Source organism: Notolepis coatsorum, assembly GCF_963971535.1.
Source record: "Notolepis coatsorum genome assembly, chromosome: 10".
NCBI classification, from domain to species: Eukaryota; Metazoa; Chordata; class Actinopteri; order Aulopiformes; family Paralepididae; genus Notolepis; species Notolepis coatsorum.
Window position 1 is genome coordinate 72,256,863 of NC_140174.1, and position 19,867 is coordinate 72,276,729.

The following is a 19,867-nucleotide window of genomic DNA, read 5'->3' on the forward strand; positions in this document are numbered from 1 at the left end:
AGCCGGGGTTACTATTAGAGGAATTACGGTATACAATTGAGGATGTAATATAGTATTGAGCTGCATCGTAGAATCGAATCATGAGGCCAGTGTAGATTCACAGCTCTACCTTTAAAGTAGGCTAATATGAATAAAGTCTGAATATAAAGTCACAATGTTTCAACATTATAGTAAACATTTAATAAAGTCAGAATAAAGTAATGATTTCCATACTTGTTTCCATGCAGTCCAAACGACTCTTCTCCTGGTCCAACTGTGATGGCTTCATGCAGTCCACCAAACAGATGGGCCTTGAGGCCTAAGTATACATTGTAATCTGTCAGGGGATCTCCTAGGGATATATAGGAGAATTGCCTAAAAACCCTATAGGGGCTTGCATGTGGCATTCACCTGGAAGCAAAATTCCATTGATATTACATCAATATAAATAATAAACATAACTAAAATACCCCCCCCCCCCCCCCCCAAACACAGCTATCTCGCTCCGTCGAACACACACACACACACACACACACAGTGAACTAACGTTAGATTTTCTTGACGCAATAAACATAAGATACCCCACCCCCCCAGACACAGCTATCTCACTCCGTCGAACACACACACACACACACACACACAGTGAACTAACGTTAGATTTTCTTGACGCAATAAACATAAGATACCCCACCCCCCCCAAACAATGCTATCTCACTCGGTAGAACGAACACACACACGGTGAATGTAGCAACAATTAGTTAGTTAGCAGATTAATTACGACATATGTACTTACTGTTTCTGGCGGGTCCCGAATAGTTGGTACAACTCCTTTCTTTAGAACAAGCCAGGAAACCACCCCAGCATCATAAAGTGATTGATTCGCAACGTCATCGTTGCAAAAATGTGCGGTACACACCAGAGTATGAGATGTTGCGACAGCACTAGGAGGGTCCCCAAAAACGAATTTGGTCCATTGCTGGCGAAGCACAACATCCTCAGGAAAAATTTGCATAGACGTATTAGCAGCTTTACAGCCAGGAACAGCACATGTCCTGCATGTTTTGTTCATCGTTGACGTTAGGCAAGTTACTGCACTTCTTTCCTGCGATCTACCTGCTGTAGGTAGAGTGTGGGCTGCCTAGGTGGGCGGGCATTGGCTCCAACCACAGAGCCAATCGGATCACTATCCGCTCCACCAGCGCCTCGTGACGTCACGTCACGTTGCGAGTCAAATCAGAATGACCTAATTAACTGGAGCAGGAAATGGTCTGACCTGAATGAGAGCTATCCGCCAATATGGTATTTAGAGACAGACACATTGATACTAACTCCTATTACTATAAAACAATGCTAGACATTTATAATGCATGTCACCTTTAAATCCGGACCGTGAGAACTGTGAAAAACAAATACAATGAAATACAATAAATCACAGATCAAACAATAACAACATACATCCCTATTATTTCTACTTGTCTCTTAGTGTCACATTTCTTTGCAATATTGTTAAACAAATAATCTACAAAACACATTAAGTCCTTCTGCAATAATAACTCACTTCGCAAACATTTAGTTAGCACTTTAGCTACCTAGCTTGGGCCTACATAGCTAACAAACACAACACTAAAAACGTACCTTATTGGCTGCATGCAATAAGAGAGGAAATTATGGGGGACTTTATCATCTTCTTGAATGTTATAAACTCTTTACAAGAAGAATGTGACTGGAGCTATCACTTTACAATAAGACTGTGACTGAACACTGAAGCAAGAAGACTGACTGAAGCTGGAAAATCCGTCATACGCGGAAGTGCAGTAGTCTATCCACATGATTTACCTACAATTCCCAGGTTTCCTAGCGACGGTTTATTAGCCAATCAAAAATGTCTTCTGTGACCGGTTGAGGTTGCTTCAGGTTGCTTCTCATGACCAGAGCTAGAAGGCTCTGCTCAGGACAAGCGAACTAGAGTCAACTGGACATGCATAACGGTGTTACTCTAGTATGGTGTTATCAGTTAATTGGTTCGCGAACGTGATACAACAATGTAGCCAACTAACTAACTTAGCTGTTTCTTTTATGAACCGTTGTCGCTTTACATCGTTTTGAACAGCGGTAAGCTTTTGCTAACTAACGCCAGCTAACATTAGCTGCACAGTTGCACTAATGGTGTTCTGCACAGTAACATTATGTTAGGTAGCAAGCTAGTTAAGCCAGCTAATGGTAGGTCAGCTAGCGAGATATATTAGCTGATTAGGCTATTGTATTATACTCCAAGCTAGCTAACGTAAATTGACAGAATTAATACCAGACAGTTTGTCGGGTTGGAGCTGAAAGATAGCTCGATGTGATCTAGTAATCTACATGCGTTAGATAAGTGATCCTTCTCGGTTCAAGACGGTCACAGTTAGCTTAGCTAGCCAGCTAATGTCATGTAGCCTTGACAGTCTTGTGTGAGGTCCCTTGGGTTAAGACGGTCCCCCCCCACCTCCAATGTACAGCCCTCACCCAACCCCACCCCACCCAACCTCCTCCAATGTACAGTTTCTACGCCAAATGTATATACACTCCTTTTCTGGACACTTTTGTATCACAAACAGTACTGTATTTGCAAATCTGATATGTCATAAATGTATAGATGTAGCAGTACTGTCTATCTGTATGTCATGTATGTCATATATGTTATGATGAATTGAAAATGGGCGACCCTGATGTAAACAAGACGAAAGTCTTTCTCTGGTCTGCATCCCCTTAACAATTGTATGTATTGAGCTGTACTGTACTGTACCCATTCTGCAATCTGTTAATAAACTTTTCAATCAATCAATCAATCAAACCTTGAGTTAGAAACTGATCAGTCAAACACTGTCTTTTCATCCCCTAACAGTGACATTGATAATCAGATAGCACGTAGAGAGACGAGCATCAGTCCAGCAACATGGCCATGTTCAGCACGGGCATCCTGGTCCTGACCTCTCCTCTCCACACCCTGCCCCTGCGCATCGCACCTGTCCTCAGCTCTGCCGCCCAGGTGGTGGAGCGCACGCTCTATGTCCACCTCCACCCTGGTCTGAACCTGGGCGGCGGGGGACAACCCCGGCCTGTTTTCATCCCGCCCGCAGTGGACCTGTCCAGTCTCATCACGCGTCTCTACAGCAACGCGGCCGACGTGTGCGGGCACCTGGACGTGCGTGTGCTGCTGACCAACGTCCGTGCCCAGCCGGCCGCCTCCGGCTCGGGAGGGGTGACTCCGAGCTGCCCCTTCCCCACCCCACAGCCCCTTTCTCATTTTCCGGAGGTGGTGCTGACGGACTTCGCCCTGCAGGACCCGGGCCAGTCTCCCGCGGTGACTCAGTGTCTGCAGAGGTACGCCGGCCACTGCTACGTCTGCGGGCCCGGCCTGACCTCGGTGCTCCTCCACCCGCGGCTGGAGAAACTGTGGGAGGAGAAGGGGCAAGAGGAGGAGAAGGACGCAGGGCTGAAGGGTTGCTGTGACGGTGCAGAGTCCCTGGAGACCTACAGCGATGTGGTGGTAGGCGGGACGTTCGACCGGCTCCACGGGGCCCACAAGACGCTGCTGAACATCTCGTGCCTGCTGGCCAACCGGAGGTTCCTCATCGGAGTCTGCGACCAGGACCTGCTGAAAAGTGAGTGGTTTAAAGCAGGGTTTCCATTTGCCGGTAAGCCGTTTTTTTACCAGCTAAATCTGTTGAAGTCGGACATATTTAAATCTCTCCTGTCAAATACTGTATGTCAGGTGAAAATATTTCCTTTTTATTTGGTTACCAGAAGTAACCTTGCCAGCATTCAGCTTAAAGGCTGATTTCATGATATTGAGTGTAAAGAGTCCGTGCAGTGTTTAGTAATTAGTAGTAGTAGTAGTTTTATTCAGTCATCATCACACACAATACAATATGCACAATCATTCCAGACTGTACATAAATTACACTGTCTTTTGTTTTTTGGCAGTGGCTGAAAAGTAATTAGGAGTCAGTATGAATGTCTGATTAGTAAACACTTGTCTGGTCCCTAACTGGTTCACCCTCCTGCCCCCCAGAGAAGGTGCTGAAGGAGCTGATCGAGCCCTATGACCAGCGGGTACAGAGGCTCCAGGAGTTCCTGCAGGATGTTAAGCCCTCGCTGCAGGTGGAAATTGTGCCCCTCGCCGACCCCTTCGGACCTTCCGTGGTGGACCCCCTGCTGCGCTGCCTTGTGGTCAGTGAGGAGACTAGGAAGGGGGGCGAAGCGGTCAACAGGAAGCGTGTGGAGAATGTAAGTCTTTGTTGAAGGTTCCCCCTTTAATCCATCTTTAAAAGTGTTATAGTTGATTCGTATATAGTCGTGTTTATGTTTATAAACATACCGTGTTTGAGCCAATCGGCAATACCCGCTGATGGGGATGGGTACCGAGTTCGGTTCTTTTGAGGTACCGAACCGAAACACGTCGGTACTACCGAGTATCGATTCAAGTGAGATACCAAAAAAAAAAAATTACCTTTTTTACTTTTTTTACTTTTTTTCTTTTCATGTCAACGTTCACACGCACAATATATGCTTACCTAGGATTTGACTTGATTCAACAACAAAGAAGTTGGAGCAATGGCAAGCCGAAAACGGTCGAAATTGTAGTTATTTGAAGTTAGGATTTTTTTTTACGACTGAGGTAGGTAAATAATTTTTTTTTAGACTAAAGTACCGAAAAAAGGTACCGTTGGGTACCGGTATCGATTCACAGGTACTGGTACCATATCAGTTCAAATGTGAAAGGTACCCATCCCTACCCACTGAGTCACGTGACTACTACTACCTGCGTGAGCTGCTGCGCTAAAAAACAGGGCTCTATGGAAAAATCATGGCACTCCACTGACTAAAAGTTGTTTCAAATGAAAACGTCTAGATTAGGGGTGCACAATATTGATTTTTTGAACCCGATACCGATAACTTTCTGCTCCTCAAGGCCGATACCGATAACCGATATTTATTGTATTATAATTTTTTTTTAAATGTATATTCCTGTAGTTTTGACCTAACCAGATTTATCATGACATGAGCGTTACTACTATGAACAAAACAAAGCCAAGACAACAGTTTTGACTGATAAAGTGACTATATTTATTTGTCCAAATAAATATAATTTGAATCAGAAAATTCACAATCCGTCAATAACTTATAATACATCCAACCTAACAAGTCACCTGCAACATCACCACCGCTACGATGGTGTGTTAAAAGCCTATGACGACGCGTGAGCAGTTAAAGCTGCTGTGAATCCAAAGCCAGCTACAAAGAAACCCGCAGCGCTTGTACCTATTGATGAGGCGTTTGCTAAATTAAAGAAGTTTGACAGAAATTACCCAAGGGCTCAAGCCACTAGCTTTTAAGCAGTGCTTGGTGGTGCAAATTAACCTGGCTACTACGGAGCAATAAGTGACTGCGTATTCAACCAAGGGTTGCATCACAGTCATGAAAGGGGCTAGATTTGCAGCAGCTTTAGCTGCTTGCGCGTCGTCGTAGGCTTTTAACACACCATCGTAGCGGTGGTGATGTTGCAGGTGACTTGTTAGGTTGGATGTATTATAAGTTGTTGCCCTTTTCCCTCCTCGTGGAACTTCTGCATTGCATTTGTTACAAATAGCAAGTGAACTTTTTTCCTCTGAAACTATTCCCACTACTGATGCCATCTTTGTTTACATCCGCGCTGCTTCTGAAACTTACATGGCTACGTCACAGCCAAGAAAGGGAGCGCTGGATTTGTGTAAAACGCCCTCTTCCTAAACCACACGCTATCAGTCGTACCACAGTACTGGCAAAACGGGAGGAGCCTAGAGTAAAAACAAACGCCCTTCATCCCAATTCACCCACACCGCATTTCTTTTACCAAAAAATATATTATATTATCGGAGCTACCAATAACGTTATTGGGTTTATCAGGATGACGTCATAATTGCTGATATCGGCCCGATAATTATCGTGCATCCCTAGTCTAGATGTAATTTTGCCAAATCAGCATGGCTGTGAGTGTGAGTCTTTCACCTTTTACATAGCTAGCTTTGGCATGGAATGATTGTTTAGATCGCTAGCATGTTTAACAAATGCAAATAATTGTAGTCTGGTCATTGTTCTGACCAGGATTATGTTCCTTTTTGCCTCCTCGATGCGTCGCACACCGAGTCTGACGTGGATGAGAAACTTTGCTTTCATTCAGCGGCATACCCGATATTTCTCGGGTTATCTCGCCAGCGGTTGAGCGCCATACCTGAGATTTCTCGGGTTTTGATCCTTGCACTTCTTCCTCTGATCCCCGTTCTAAACCATCATCCGGATCATTCTATGTGTCCCTGGCTCGTTTGCCCACGTTGGAATTGCAATGCCGATTGAATCTCACCAGGTGGCAGTATCGCCTACCTTTTGAACTCCGAAAGGAATGGGTCAGGAGAGGCAATGAACCGGACTATCGAGACTCGCTCTGAGGGGGAGGAGCTCTTCCAAAGCAATCGCTAGCAGATCTGCTCGTCTCAAAACCTATAGTGTCCCGTATGGGTGTAACGGTACACAAAAACCACGGTACGGTACGTACCTCGGTTTTGAAGTCAAGGTTCGGTACGGGTTTTCAGTACAGTGGGGGGAAGTTTGGCTTTCCATGTTCCACTCAGGGGTGATGTAGTGTGCAGTAACTAATTGTACTTGTAGGGCTGTCAACGAATATTCTATATTGAAATTAATAATCGACTTCTAATAGTAAATATATATATTTTTTATTATATTCGATTGTGAAAAAAACAGCCCCCGGTGGGCAGTCATTAGTGGTTAACATACCGTTGTATTCGTTCGGTACACAGCGGTACACACTGAAACGGTTCGGTACGGATACGTGTAACTTTACACCCCTAGTGTTCCATAAACACGTGTAATTACATATAAACGAGTAATCGCGATCGCTGATGGGATCATTGGAATTATTCTTTTTGGATTACCTTCTGGCTAAGGTAAGGACCCCCTATGTCTATTTTACCGAACCTGAAACATGTTTCTGTAAATCACGGTTTTGTGTTTTACTAGACGTAAAACATGCTCAACAAACACGATCACAGTTTTGAGTTGATGATTTTGTGAATGCACATATGTACATGGTATATACCTTTTTGATTTGGGAGTATTTGGCGTTTCAGGCGATCAACCAGAACGGTTTGGGCTTATTGCATATAACGCGTTTTATCTCGCTATCGATGGAAAAAGACTGGATTATCTTGGAAATGGACGATGTTTAGCATGTAATAAACTACAAACTACAGTGTGTAGAAACTAGTGTTGTAAAAAATATCGATTTTTCGATACATATCGATTCTGAATATTTAAAACGGTTTCAATACTCATTTCCCGCAATATCGATATTTAATTATTCATGAAAAAAAAATTATAAGGGCGTTGCATTGTTCATTTCAATACCTGTAATAGTACAGTAGTCCACACACACACACACACATGTGCATTCAGTTAAGTTGGAATATGACTGTAGGATTGACTTCCGGTTGTGTGATGTCCGAGGTAGCAGCTTGAGTCTCTTGCTCCTCAGAACCCCCGAGATAAAACGACCCAACAAACAGATATTGTCAGCAACATTTAACGAGTGAGACGGTAAGAAGTCTAAAGATGAGCCAGAAGAAACGAAATGCTAAAAGAAATACCAAAACCGACGCTGGAAATGAGAAAGATGTCACAGAGGAACAGGCTTGTCAAACCAGCTCTTCCGACACCGACGAGGAAACAGAGAGAGAGGAATCCGCGATTCTAAAAGAATTAAAATATCTAAGGAGAGAGAATAAAGAAGCACACAATGCCACTCAGTCTTCAGTGAGCAAACTTGAAACATCTATGTCGCAAGTAACTGAATGGATTGCCAAAACAGAAGGTAGAATTACGGACATTGAAACAGAAATCACGAAACTGGATGATAGTGGAATGAGACACCAGAGGGCGCTCAAATACCTTGTAAGAAGAGATGCAGAAATGACGTCAACTTGTGAAGACTTGCAAAATAGACTCAGACGCAACAATATCCGGATCTACCAAGTCCCTGAAGGTAGCGAGGACAAGGATACTAAAGAGTTTGTGAAGCAGCTATTGACAACATCCATGAAAGTAACACCTGAACTTGAGTCTGAGATTAAGATAGAAAGAGCGCACAGATCACTGATGGCCAAACCGAGAGATTCTAGCGCCCCCCCGCGCTCTATCATTGTGCGCTTTCTAGATTTCAATATCAAAGAACAGGTATTACAGCTCGCATGGGGACAACCCGTCACATTTCAAGGGAAAAGGATCTATTTTGATCACGATTACTCCCCAGACCTGCAAAAGAAGAGGGGTCAGGTGCGTCACGTCATCAAACAGCTGAAGGAAAATGGGATACGCGCTAATTGCCCATACCCGGTGTTCTGCCGAATTCTACTCCCTCCTTGAAAACTGCTGCCGTAGCGCGAATCGCCTATATCTTTTGACAGCTGGGTGACGTCACCCTATAGTTCACTCCGAACTCCAACAGGTGTACCGACATGTTATCATCTACAAATACATTCAGCTGCAAAGCCAATTACATGCAAATATTTACATGCTTATACAGTTCAAAAGGTGCAATGAAAAACATATGTTTAAGATATTGTTTAAGATATATCAACAAGACTCAACATGATGTTTGTCAGCAAGGTGGCAGAATATTGTAGAGTGAACGATTGTGGGTCATGCGCATGCGTGCGCAAGCGCAGGAGCGCTCGGCAGTAGAATTCTGCAGGGAGTAGGATTTTGCAGAACACCGGCACGACTCAGGATGACAACAGAATCGGGAACGAAGGTGTTTGACTCTCTGGTGGATGCAATTCCCACACTGAAAGAACTGGGAATTCATGTCCAAATCGACGAAAGAGAGAAGCTACAAAGAGAACTGACAAGGGACAGGTGGCGAACACAAAGAAGAGGGCGAGAGCAGCGAACGAAAGGAGCCATGACGTCACTATCTGCCGCAGACCTAAGATCATTCATGGACGATAAAGATGAGTAAACCAGTTAGATATAGTAGACTAACGAAATGTTTACAATAAGTGTAAAACACAAGAAATAATGGACATGCTGCTGACTAATATGATTATCATTTACCCTGAGTATTAATTACCTGTTGGGAAAATTTAAATATATCAAATCTACTTTAATTTATGTGGTTCTGAGGCCAGAGACTGAGCCATAGACGGATCACACTTAGTCTGTGTTATCAGGCAAAGGTTAACCCTATACGTTCGTGGTTAACTTCTCTGCACTTAGTGCAATATGCTCCCTGAGAGAGAAAGCTACACCTCTCTAGAACATCGGGAGATTATTTCATTTGTGATTTATGTAAGACAGCTTACTGGAAAATTGGAAGCCTTAGGTTTTCCCTTACAAGTGAATAGGGGACCATTTTGTTTTGTTTTTTATGTTGTATACTCTTTGACAAATGCCTCAAGCTCATATACTAGGGAAGATAGATCTATGTTGTACATACGAAATACAATGACATTATGACAAGCCTTAAATGTATTAGTTACAATATAAATGGTCTTAACAACCCAATAAAGAGGAAAAAACTTTTTGGACAACTTAAGAAAATGCAGTGCTCTATAGCATTCATTCAAGAAACGCACTTATCAATGAACGAACACCAGAAACTGAAGAGAGAATGGGTGGGCCAGGTGTATAGTGCGTCCTGTCAAACAGGGAAAAAGAGAGGAGTGGCTATTCTATTTAACAAATCAGTATACTTTACCAAAGAAAAGGAAATTGCAGATGACCAGGGCAGATATGTTATGGTCCTGGGGTCAATAGGAGGATCAATCATAACCTTTCTAAATATATATGCACCAAATGAAGACTGCCCCAATTTCTTTAAAGGTATAGCCTCACTTTTGGCTGGTAACGCCAAAGGAATTATCCTTATGGCCGGTGATTTCAACTGTGTACTAAATCCAAAAGTAGACAAACTTCCTGTAGATTGTGGACCCATTTCAAAAAAATCTAGATCACTGAATGCAATGATAAAAGAATTTGGACTTACAGATGCATGGCGTTTCCACCATCCTAGGCAGAAAGACTTTACCTTTAGTTCTGGGGTCCATGGTAGCTACTCTCGGATAGATTACTTCTGTATTTCCAAGCAAGATATTGACAAAGTTGAATCATGTATCATTGAACCAGCGACCATCTCAGATCATGGACCTCTAACTCTTCAACTTAACCTCAATACCAATAAGATCTTTAAATATTGGAGGCTCAATGTATCCATGCTGTCTGACTCTCACACACGGGAGAGGATAAGTGAAGAACTGAAGAGTTATTTTGATCTCAACAATAAGGGGGATGTCTCACCATCAATTTTATGGGACGCGGCAAAGGCTGTAATGAGAGGTAAAATTATCTCAATTTCAAGTGCACTAAAGAAACAGCGAAATGAAAAACAGCAGAACCTAGAAAATGAGTTAAAAATACTAGAAAGGAAACATAAACTGAACAGAGATGAGGAAGATTTAAAAGCTCTACTAACCTGCAGACAAAAACTAGATGACCTGTTGACATACAAAGCGGAAGGAGCCCTTAGATTTGCTGGTAGGAATTACTATGATATGGGAAATAGGGCAAGCAAGCTACTGTCATTCCAGCTCCACAAAATACAGTCAAGTCGGATAGTTCCAAAGATTAAACACCCCAGCACACACATGGAAGTAATGCAAACGCAAGAAATTGCTAATGCATTTGCAGATTACTATACCGACCTCTACAAAGCACAGCAATTGGAAAACAAGAAAGAAAAAATCAACAACTTCTTAGATAACCTTAAACTTTCTAAACTATCCCCAGATGAGGCGGATGAGCTAACCTCCCCTATTACGGAGAAGGAGATAGGGGAAACTATTCAGATGCTTAAGAACAATAAATCACCAGGTACAGATGGGTTTTCAAATGAATTTTATAAACATTTCACTGAACAGTTAACACTAGTATTAAGTGTAGTTTATAACTAGGGATGTCCCGATCGCCTTTTTTTGCTTCCGATCCGATCCCGATCATGTGATTTTAAATATCTATCGATCCGATCGTTTCCGATCCGATCTTTCACATTAGTAATCAATTTGGACGCATTTTTGTCAGAAACTGGCAGAGCGAGACAAGCCCATCTGTTGCCTATAGTCCGGGGCGCGAGCGCGGAGGCGTTTGTTATTACATTCACCCTGAGAAATGTGCTTCTGCTTCATATGAGAAATATTAAAAGTTTCAATATATGTTTGCACATTAGTATACATTCAGTGTTCGACTTACGTAATGGTCCATTCTGGTCTGAAACGCAGACGATAATCCTCAGTCACGTTATCCTCCAGGTGAAAAGTTAGTCTGAAAACTTCGCCTCCAGCCTGTCCTCCTTGCAAACATTGCAACTGGCTTGACTTTCTATTTTAAAATGCTTAGTTCCAAACCTCTGACATTAAGTCTAGCTGCTCAAGTCAGTGGATATTAACCGTGTTTCGGGAGCGACGTGTTGTACTGTTGTTGACAGCGTGTAGCGTGTAGCCGGTCTAAATTAAAGGTAATGTGTTTGTTGCAACGGTGTAAATTAAAGGGGAATGTGTTTGTTGTGGACAATTATTCTGCTCTGTGTGACAATAAATACATTAATGATGATATATTATATGTAATTTAAAACCAAAACTAAGGCCTCCGTATGAGTTTAAGACGTGGACATGGTCATGTTTGTTGAATAAAATTTTTCTTTTTTTGACTGCAGATTTTTTTTTTTTTTTTTTCCCGATCCCTGATCCTCTGAAAAGCACGTGATCGACGCCGATCCCGATCACGTGATCGGATCGGGACATCCCTATTTATAACTATGCCCTATCTGAGAGAGATCCACCAGGAAGCTGGTCAGAAGCTATTGTCTCGGTAATACATAAAGAAGGTAAAGACCCCACAAGATGTAGTTCCTATAGGCCCATAAGTCTCCTTTGCAACGATTTCAAGATATTGACATCTATACTTAAAAAAATAATACAGAAACATATAATAAAACTGATACACCCAGACCAGACTGGCTTTATCACTGGTCGACAGGGTGCTAACAACATCAGAAGAACTTTAAATCTGCAAACAGTGCCTGGATCTCGAAAAGAACCATCAATGCTTCTCGGCTTAGATGCCGAGAAGGCATTTGATAGAGTTGATTGGCTGTACCTTGAACTAACATTGAAAGGTATGGGATTCAATAACACATTTATAGATTGGATAAAATGTTTATATAAAAATCCTAAGTCTAGAGTAAGGGTGAATGGTCACTGCTCTCACTTCTTTGAGATACAGAGAGGGACACGCCAAGGAGACGTTTTGTCTCCGTTACTATTCGCGATTGGCATAGAGCCACTAGCGGAGATGATTAGATCAAACCCTCAGATACAGGGAATAGATGACCAAAAAGGCATTACACACAAGATCTCGCTATTTGCTGATGACATTTTACTTTATATCAAAAACCCTTTAGAATCAATTCCAAACATAATGATGGATTTAAGAAATGACGGCGAACTGTCGGGTTATAAGATAAATGAGACCAAATCAGAAGCCATGATGATAGTGGGAACATGGCCAACACATCTGAATAGTATAGCACCCTTCCATTGGGCTAGAGACGGATTCAGGTATTTAGGAATCATTTTGACTCCCAGCAGCAATCAGTTATATCAAGCAAACTACGAAAAGTTGATTGTACAAATCAAATCAGACATGGCCAGATGGGACATTTTACCTCTCTCCCTAGTGGGAAGAATAGAATCAATTCGAATGAATGTGCTACCTAGACTTATTTTTCTCTTCCAGTCTCTACCTATACCAATTCCTGCCACTACCTTTAAAAGGTTAGATAAACTCCTATCCAAATTTATCTGGCAGAGGAAAAAACCTAGAGTAAGGCTTAAAACACTATGTTTGCCAAAGAACAAGGGTGGTCTTGGTCTGCCAAACCTAAGAAACTACTACTGGGCAGCTCAATTACGCATACTTGTGCATTGGATACAAAAGGACCTAGATTCCGGATGGGTACAGATTGAGCAAAACTCGATTCCAAAGACCCCTCTCAGATCCATAATATTCCTGGGGAAAGCATACTGGAAAAAAATTAAGATTGGTAACAAATGGATTACAAATACATTAAAGGTATGGGAAAGTGTAAGGAAAAAGGGGGGAGGTCCACGATCAATATCTAGGGCCATGCCAATAGCAGACAATACAGAATTCCGGCCAGCTATGGAGGATGGGGGTTTTAAAAAATGGGCGGATTTGGGCCTGGTTACTATCAATCAATTAATGGAAGGAGACTGTTTTAAATCGTTTGCACAGCTACAGCAATGTTTTGATCTACCTTCGAAAGACTTGTTTAGATACTTTCAAATAAGACACTATGTAATGACTCACAGTGAGTGGGAAGCAATTAAGAGACCACCAACAAATGTGGAGCGGTACTTTATTAACACAATAGAAAAAAACTTGATGGAAAGAAAGCAGATATCCAATATTTACAACATGTTACAACTAGACGATCCAGGAGACACCACCTATATTAAAGAAGAATGGGAGTTGGAAGCTAATGTGATCATAGAAAATGAAGAATGGGAGGACAGCCATTCAAGCAATCATAAAATCACAAATAGCCCAATGTGGAAGGAGTTTGACTGGAAGGTCAAGGTCAGGTACTTTAGGACTCCTCAAGTTCTCTCCGGATTTGCTGGTGGGTCCTCACCACTATGTTGGAGAGGATGTGGAATGATCGGAGATCATACACATATTTTCTGGGACTGTCCAAGGGTGCAGACATTTTGGGTGAATATCAAAAATGAGATTAAAACCATTCTAGATCTTGACTTACCTCTGAATCCATCGTACTATATCTTGAGATGTATACCGAAAGGCACATACTATGGAGATACGTTATACATCTTGAGAGTGATACTGTTAATAGCAAGGAAAATGATAACTATGGCATGGCTACAAAATCAACCACCGACAATCAAACAATGGACCAAGAGACCGAGACAGATGTATACAATGGAAGAAATGACTGCTCAATTGCAACTGAAAAAAGATATGTTTATGCAGAGATGGTCACTTGTAACCTTGTACCTGGAGATACACTAGCATGAGTCTGACCCTCCTGACGCCCTCTCTTTTTTTCTTTTTCTTTTTTTGTTCTTTTTTTTCTGTTAAATTTTTTTTTTTTTTTTTTGCTAAATTTATTTTTCTATTTATTTCTTCGTTTCTTATCCTACAAAAAAATCCAAAAAAAAAAAATATTGTAAAAATCCCTCCCCTCTGGGTTGTTTATGAGGCGTACTCGGATTATACAGTTTATTTTGATTACGCTGAATACTTTGAAAACAAATTGAATAAGAGGGAAGAGCCTGAGTAACAAATGTCATTGACTATGTGAATCAAGTATATTATACTGTATGATTAATGCAATGTGATGTTCATTATGACACAAAATAAAAGAAAGTTAAAAAAAAAAGGAATATGACTGTAATACAAACAGTTCAGTTTGTCAGGTACATGCAACACAGATTACAGTGTTTACATTGGTCTGCTTGAGAAAATACCATGTTCTGCAATAAAAATTGCAGAACATGGATAGTACAGGACGGTACAAATATAATAAAAAGGCGGGTGGGGGCTGTTGTGTAAACCTTGTACTCTTTAGTTCACATATAATGAGAGACGGATTATTGCTTGCTCCACCAGTTGCTCCACAACAACACTGCTCTCGTCACAACGCTTTACGGTATTTTCACAGCACTGTCGCAACATTACCGTAAAACGTGAACACCGTTGTGACCCACTCGCTCCACTAGAGCGGTCTCACTGGCGCGTGTGTGCACTACACTCAAAACTCCGTTTCACTGTTATAGAAACTGAAGTGCATCTGTGATTTTGACGGTGACGGACGGTATTGAAAATCAATACCGTCGGTATTTCTAAATACCCCGGTATACTTTAATACGTCATACCGCCCAAGCCTATATCACAGTGTAGATAGATGCCATTATACCATTCTGAATTATGTTTTTGTGCTTCGTTTTCCTAGAGGGGGCTTTTGAAATGTATAATAATAGACCTAAAATGCTGATACTAAATTTACTTTGTCCTATATAATGCACGTCATAGTTATATGGATACGGCGCTCGCGACACAGTTATTTTAATAACGGACTAAACGGAGCATTGCAAATGTGAATCCCGCAGGGATATTTTTAATGAATGAAACGTATCGGGCGCTTGGCTCTGATTAGTTTAATATTTTTCGCTGTGTATTTGCTTAATGGAGCGCCCGGATTGTGTTTCATTCAAGCATATGAAGCGTCTATGCGCGGATTGTGGATATGAATTATGAGGAATCTGAATCTGTGGAGTGTTTAATTGTATCACTGTCACTGTGACAGTGTCACACGTTATTGTGATATTGTAACTGGGTTTAAAATATGAGGAGATGCGCTGTTTGATGGATTTGATGACGTGACTTGATAAAGTGAATGAGCCTTTGACGTTTTTCATGAATGAATTTGAGAAAATGCATTTATCTTTTCAAGCACTGTTATCTGATGATGAACATGAGGTGTCACTGGTATAAACCAAAGGTTAATTAATAATCAATTCAATGCATGTATGGATTATGTCCGAAACAGATTAAAACCTGATTAATAGTGTAACTGCAAGCCTCCCTCTAAGCCTCTCTTTTGGAACCATGTATTTATATAGTACATAATACCTAAGCACATACAGTACAGATATCCTCATAATATAATTCGTATCAATTAGATATACTATTTGGGCTTGTTTTTATCCTTATTCTGAAAGAGTTGAACTAATTATTTTCGCTAGCAAATACCTGCCGGCCGCGCGCCACACGGGAGATTGAAAGAAAGAAAAGAAAAAAGCTGCCCCGTCTCATCAGCGAGAGCCGAGTGGGAGAGAAAGGAGAGAAAGGAAGAGAGAAGGAGGGAGGGAGAGAGAGGGGGCACTTGGGGGGGGGGGGGGGGGGTACCTGCCGGCCGCGCGCCACACGGGAGATTGAAAGAAAGAAAAGAAAAAAGCTGCCCCGTCTCATCAGCGAGTGGAGCTGCGGGGCCGTGCGCTTTGGAGGGAGAGAAAGGAAGAGAGAGCCGAGAGGGGGCATTGCCCCTTTATTCTTCTTCCTGCTCCTTTTGTCCATGGAATGACTATGATTTTTTAATGAAGAAACTATGATTGTATTATTCCATGTGGCAAATAAAAACTCTGAACTGAACTGAACTCTCTCTCTTCCCCCCCTCTCCCTCCCTCCCTCTACCAGTGCAGACTGTGGTCTGACTGTCACTCAAAGTGCTTATGGGCGGAGCCAGGCCATAACAGCCTGATTTCTTGAGGCTGAAAAATGATGGTTTTGAGTACTTGATTAGAAATATAAAACAATGAATTTGTTTGAAAAAAACCTTACAAATGTCTTCAATAGACTAACAGGAATTGTGTAAAGTTGCCCAAATAGTGCTAGGAATAGCAGTGCATAGCCCCTTTAATAAAGTTTTAAATCAATCAATCAATCAAGGCCATTAGAAAATCAGGATTTCTGCGATCGACACCTGCTGTCTTTTCAGGTGAGGCGGCCGCACGCACTTATCCTGAGTATCAAGTCTGGTTTGAATTAGGGATGCACGATATTGATTTTGACACCGATACCGATAACTTTATGCTCCTCAAGCCGATAACCGATATCGATAACCGATATTTATTGTATTAAAAAAAAAATCTTTTAACACTTTAGTTGCCAAAGGACGCGTTTAGGCGTCCTTCCCCGCCATGCTCAAGTTGCCGAAGACGCCGTAACTCGTCTTTGATATCAATATTTCAAAAATCTGTGATCGGAATCATATTTCCTTTCCGGGGCCCTGAGACACAAGTGTGATCTCCTCTCAATCCTCTAGCGGTTCAAGACCGCCATCTGGTGGCCGATCGGCAGATCGAAAAAACGGATGTTACCTTTAACCCGGCAGGACTCACTCCATATGTGGTCCGGGCACTCGCTAATGTTAGAGAGACTCAGTCTTCACACAGTGAACATCGATCGCTGCAAATAACTCGGAAAAAACAACATGATTTGGATGTATATATTATTATTAGAGGTGGGCATAGATTAATTTTTTTAATCTAGATTAATCTATCTGCAATCCTGGATTTAATCTAGATTAATCTAGATTAAAATGGCTAAAAAAAATTAAAAAAAACCTGCCGAAGGCATTCAAAATATGTGTGTTCTACCCAAATAATGACCAGAAGTAAGTCCTTACTTTTTCTTTCCTCCTTATGTTTCTCAGGCCAGGTGGCCCATTACACCATGAGCCCATCTCCCGTTTCCAAAATGCATTACAGACTGTTTGAAAAAGCTGTTTTGCTATGATAATTGTGTACTTGTGTTTAATAAGTTGTTTTATTCAGAAGTTAACACAAATACATAATATTACCAGTACAGTACAGTATCTAGCACACTCTCAGGAGCAAAACAGAAAGAATCATTTCAAACTTTAACTATGTGACATGGCTTGAATCAACTGCTCCAGTGGAGTTGCTCAGTGGCCAATGGTGTCAACTGTGGTTGTACTGGGCAGCTCCCAGGTGTGAATGGAAAAGAACATCTGTGCTCAGCGAACCTACCCTGGGTAAATAAAGGTAGAAAAAAAAATGTAAATATTTTTTTTTCTTTTTTTTTTAGATTAATGCGTTAATTATATTATCGCGCGATACTAGTATAGCGTTAACGGCCCAGCTCTAATTATTATACAACCTGGAAATGGACCGGGTATTTCAACATCCCATAATGGAAAACTGTCTACCCCACGCTGATCGCCCAACGGCCCGCAGAGACTGGGGTGAGTTTTAGCGTGTAATATTACCGTGTTCGACACTAACTGCTATGATGAACATTTGACCCACATTAGATGAATGGTATAACGCTGCCCACGGAATTATAAACGCCCCCTCGCCCATCCGGTCAACATCAGATGACGTGTAATAACTTCCAGAAGTCCGTCCAGTTGGATTTTTTTTATATCGCGCCGATTGCTATCAAACTGTATTTGATCATCAATATAATGCATTTGGGGCTATAAATCACGTTCTGGAGAAAGCTGCAGAAAGAGATGAAAACATACTTATACTTTAGATCATATTTTAGTATGAATATGTGAATGAAAAAGGTTAACGTTCATACACCCTGAACAATACATATAGGACATTGAATGGGCCCTAATAATGGCAATTTAGCAATAGAATTTAAAAAGTTATAGCCCTGCAAAGAAGGGGAACTTCTCCATAGACAAATAGAGCTGGCAATTTAGCCTTAGGCAATCAAAGTGTTTGTGTGTTTTTTTTATCAAATTTCTTTTTCTTTTTTTTCCAACATGAAACAAAACATATCACAATACAATAATAATAATACATAAAAAGACTTCCCAGGACAATAACTTGACACCAACTTAAATGTATATTCCTGTAGTTTTGACCTAACCAGACAACAGAAACAAAAGCCAAGACAACAGTTTTGACTGATAAAGTGACCATATTTATTTTTCCAAATGAAAATTCACAATCCGTCAACAACTTATAATACATCCAACCTAAGACGCTCAAAGCTTTTTTTTCTTCTTTTTTCAAAGCTGTCCGCCTTGAAAGAAAGGCTTTGAGTGGACACATAGCCTAGAGGTCGCCTGCGGCATCACCACCGCTGCGATGGTGTTAGAAGCCTACGACGACGGCGCGAGCACGCTTGTACCTATTGACGAGTCGTTTGCTAAATTAAAGAAGTTTGACAGAAATGACCCAAGGGCTCAAGCCGCTAGCTTTTAAGCAGTCCTTGGTGGTGCATATTAACCTGGCTACTACGGAGCAATAAGTGACTGCGTATTCAACCAAGGGTTGCATCAGCCATGAAAGGGGCTAGCTTTGCTTAGCTCCCCGCGTCGTCGCAGGCTTTTAAGTTAACACAATAACACACCATCTCAGCGGTGGTGATGCCGCAGGTGACCTGCTAGGTTGGATGTATCGCAAGCCGCTGCACTTTTCCCTCCTCGTGGAACTTCTGCATTGCATTTATTACAAATAGCAAGCAAACTTTTCCCCTCTGAAACAATCCCCACTAGCGTCGCCATCTTTGTTTACATCCGCGCTGCTTTCAAGAAACGTACGTGGCTACGTCACAGCCAAGAAAGGGAGCGCTGGATTTGTGTAAAACGCCCTGTTCCTAAACCACACGCTACCAGTCGTACCACAGTACTGGCAAAACGGGAGGAGCCGACAGTCAAAACAAACGCACTTCATCCAAATTCACCCACATCGCATTTCTTTTACCAAAAAATATATTATATTATCGGAGCTATTAATAACTTTATCGGGATGACGTCATAATTGCTGATATCGGCCCGATAATTATCGTGCATCCCTAGTTTGAATTAACGAGACTGAATCAGCGTTCGAGGAACAGGGAAAGCGCGGATTCAAACATCGGGTTAATTGAATCTGGATAATGGGACTTTTGATCGACTTAGTTGAACCAGGTACGGGGAATAGGGCCCTGGTCTGCATCCCCTTAACAATTGTGTGTATTGAGCTGTACTGTATTGTACCCATTCTGCAATCTGTTAATACAATTAGCAATCAATCAATCTGTTATGCTTAAAGGGGAACTCCACTTTTTTTGGAAATTAGCCTATTTAACATCTTCCCTGGAGTTAGACAAGAAGATGCATACCTTTTTTGTCTCTGTGCGTGCATTTTAGCTTTGGGAATAGACGCTCCGTTAGCATAGC

General features: G+C 41.7%; 1 protein-coding gene across 1 annotated transcript in view; it reads left to right on the forward strand.

Moving 5' to 3' along the window:
• The first annotated feature begins 1,921 nt into the window (after positions 1–1,921).
• Positions 1,922–19,867, forward strand: part of coasy (CoA synthase) — a 68,156-nt gene continuing 50,210 nt past the window's right edge. The window contains exons 1-3 of the mRNA XM_084322713.1: positions 1,922–2,091; positions 2,864–3,623; positions 4,034–4,248. Coding sequence (XP_084178839.1) covers positions 2,915–3,623; positions 4,034–4,248 — 924 coding nt within the window. The 5' untranslated portion in view covers positions 1,922–2,091; positions 2,864–2,914. The remainder of the gene's footprint in view (positions 2,092–2,863; positions 3,624–4,033; positions 4,249–19,867) is intronic.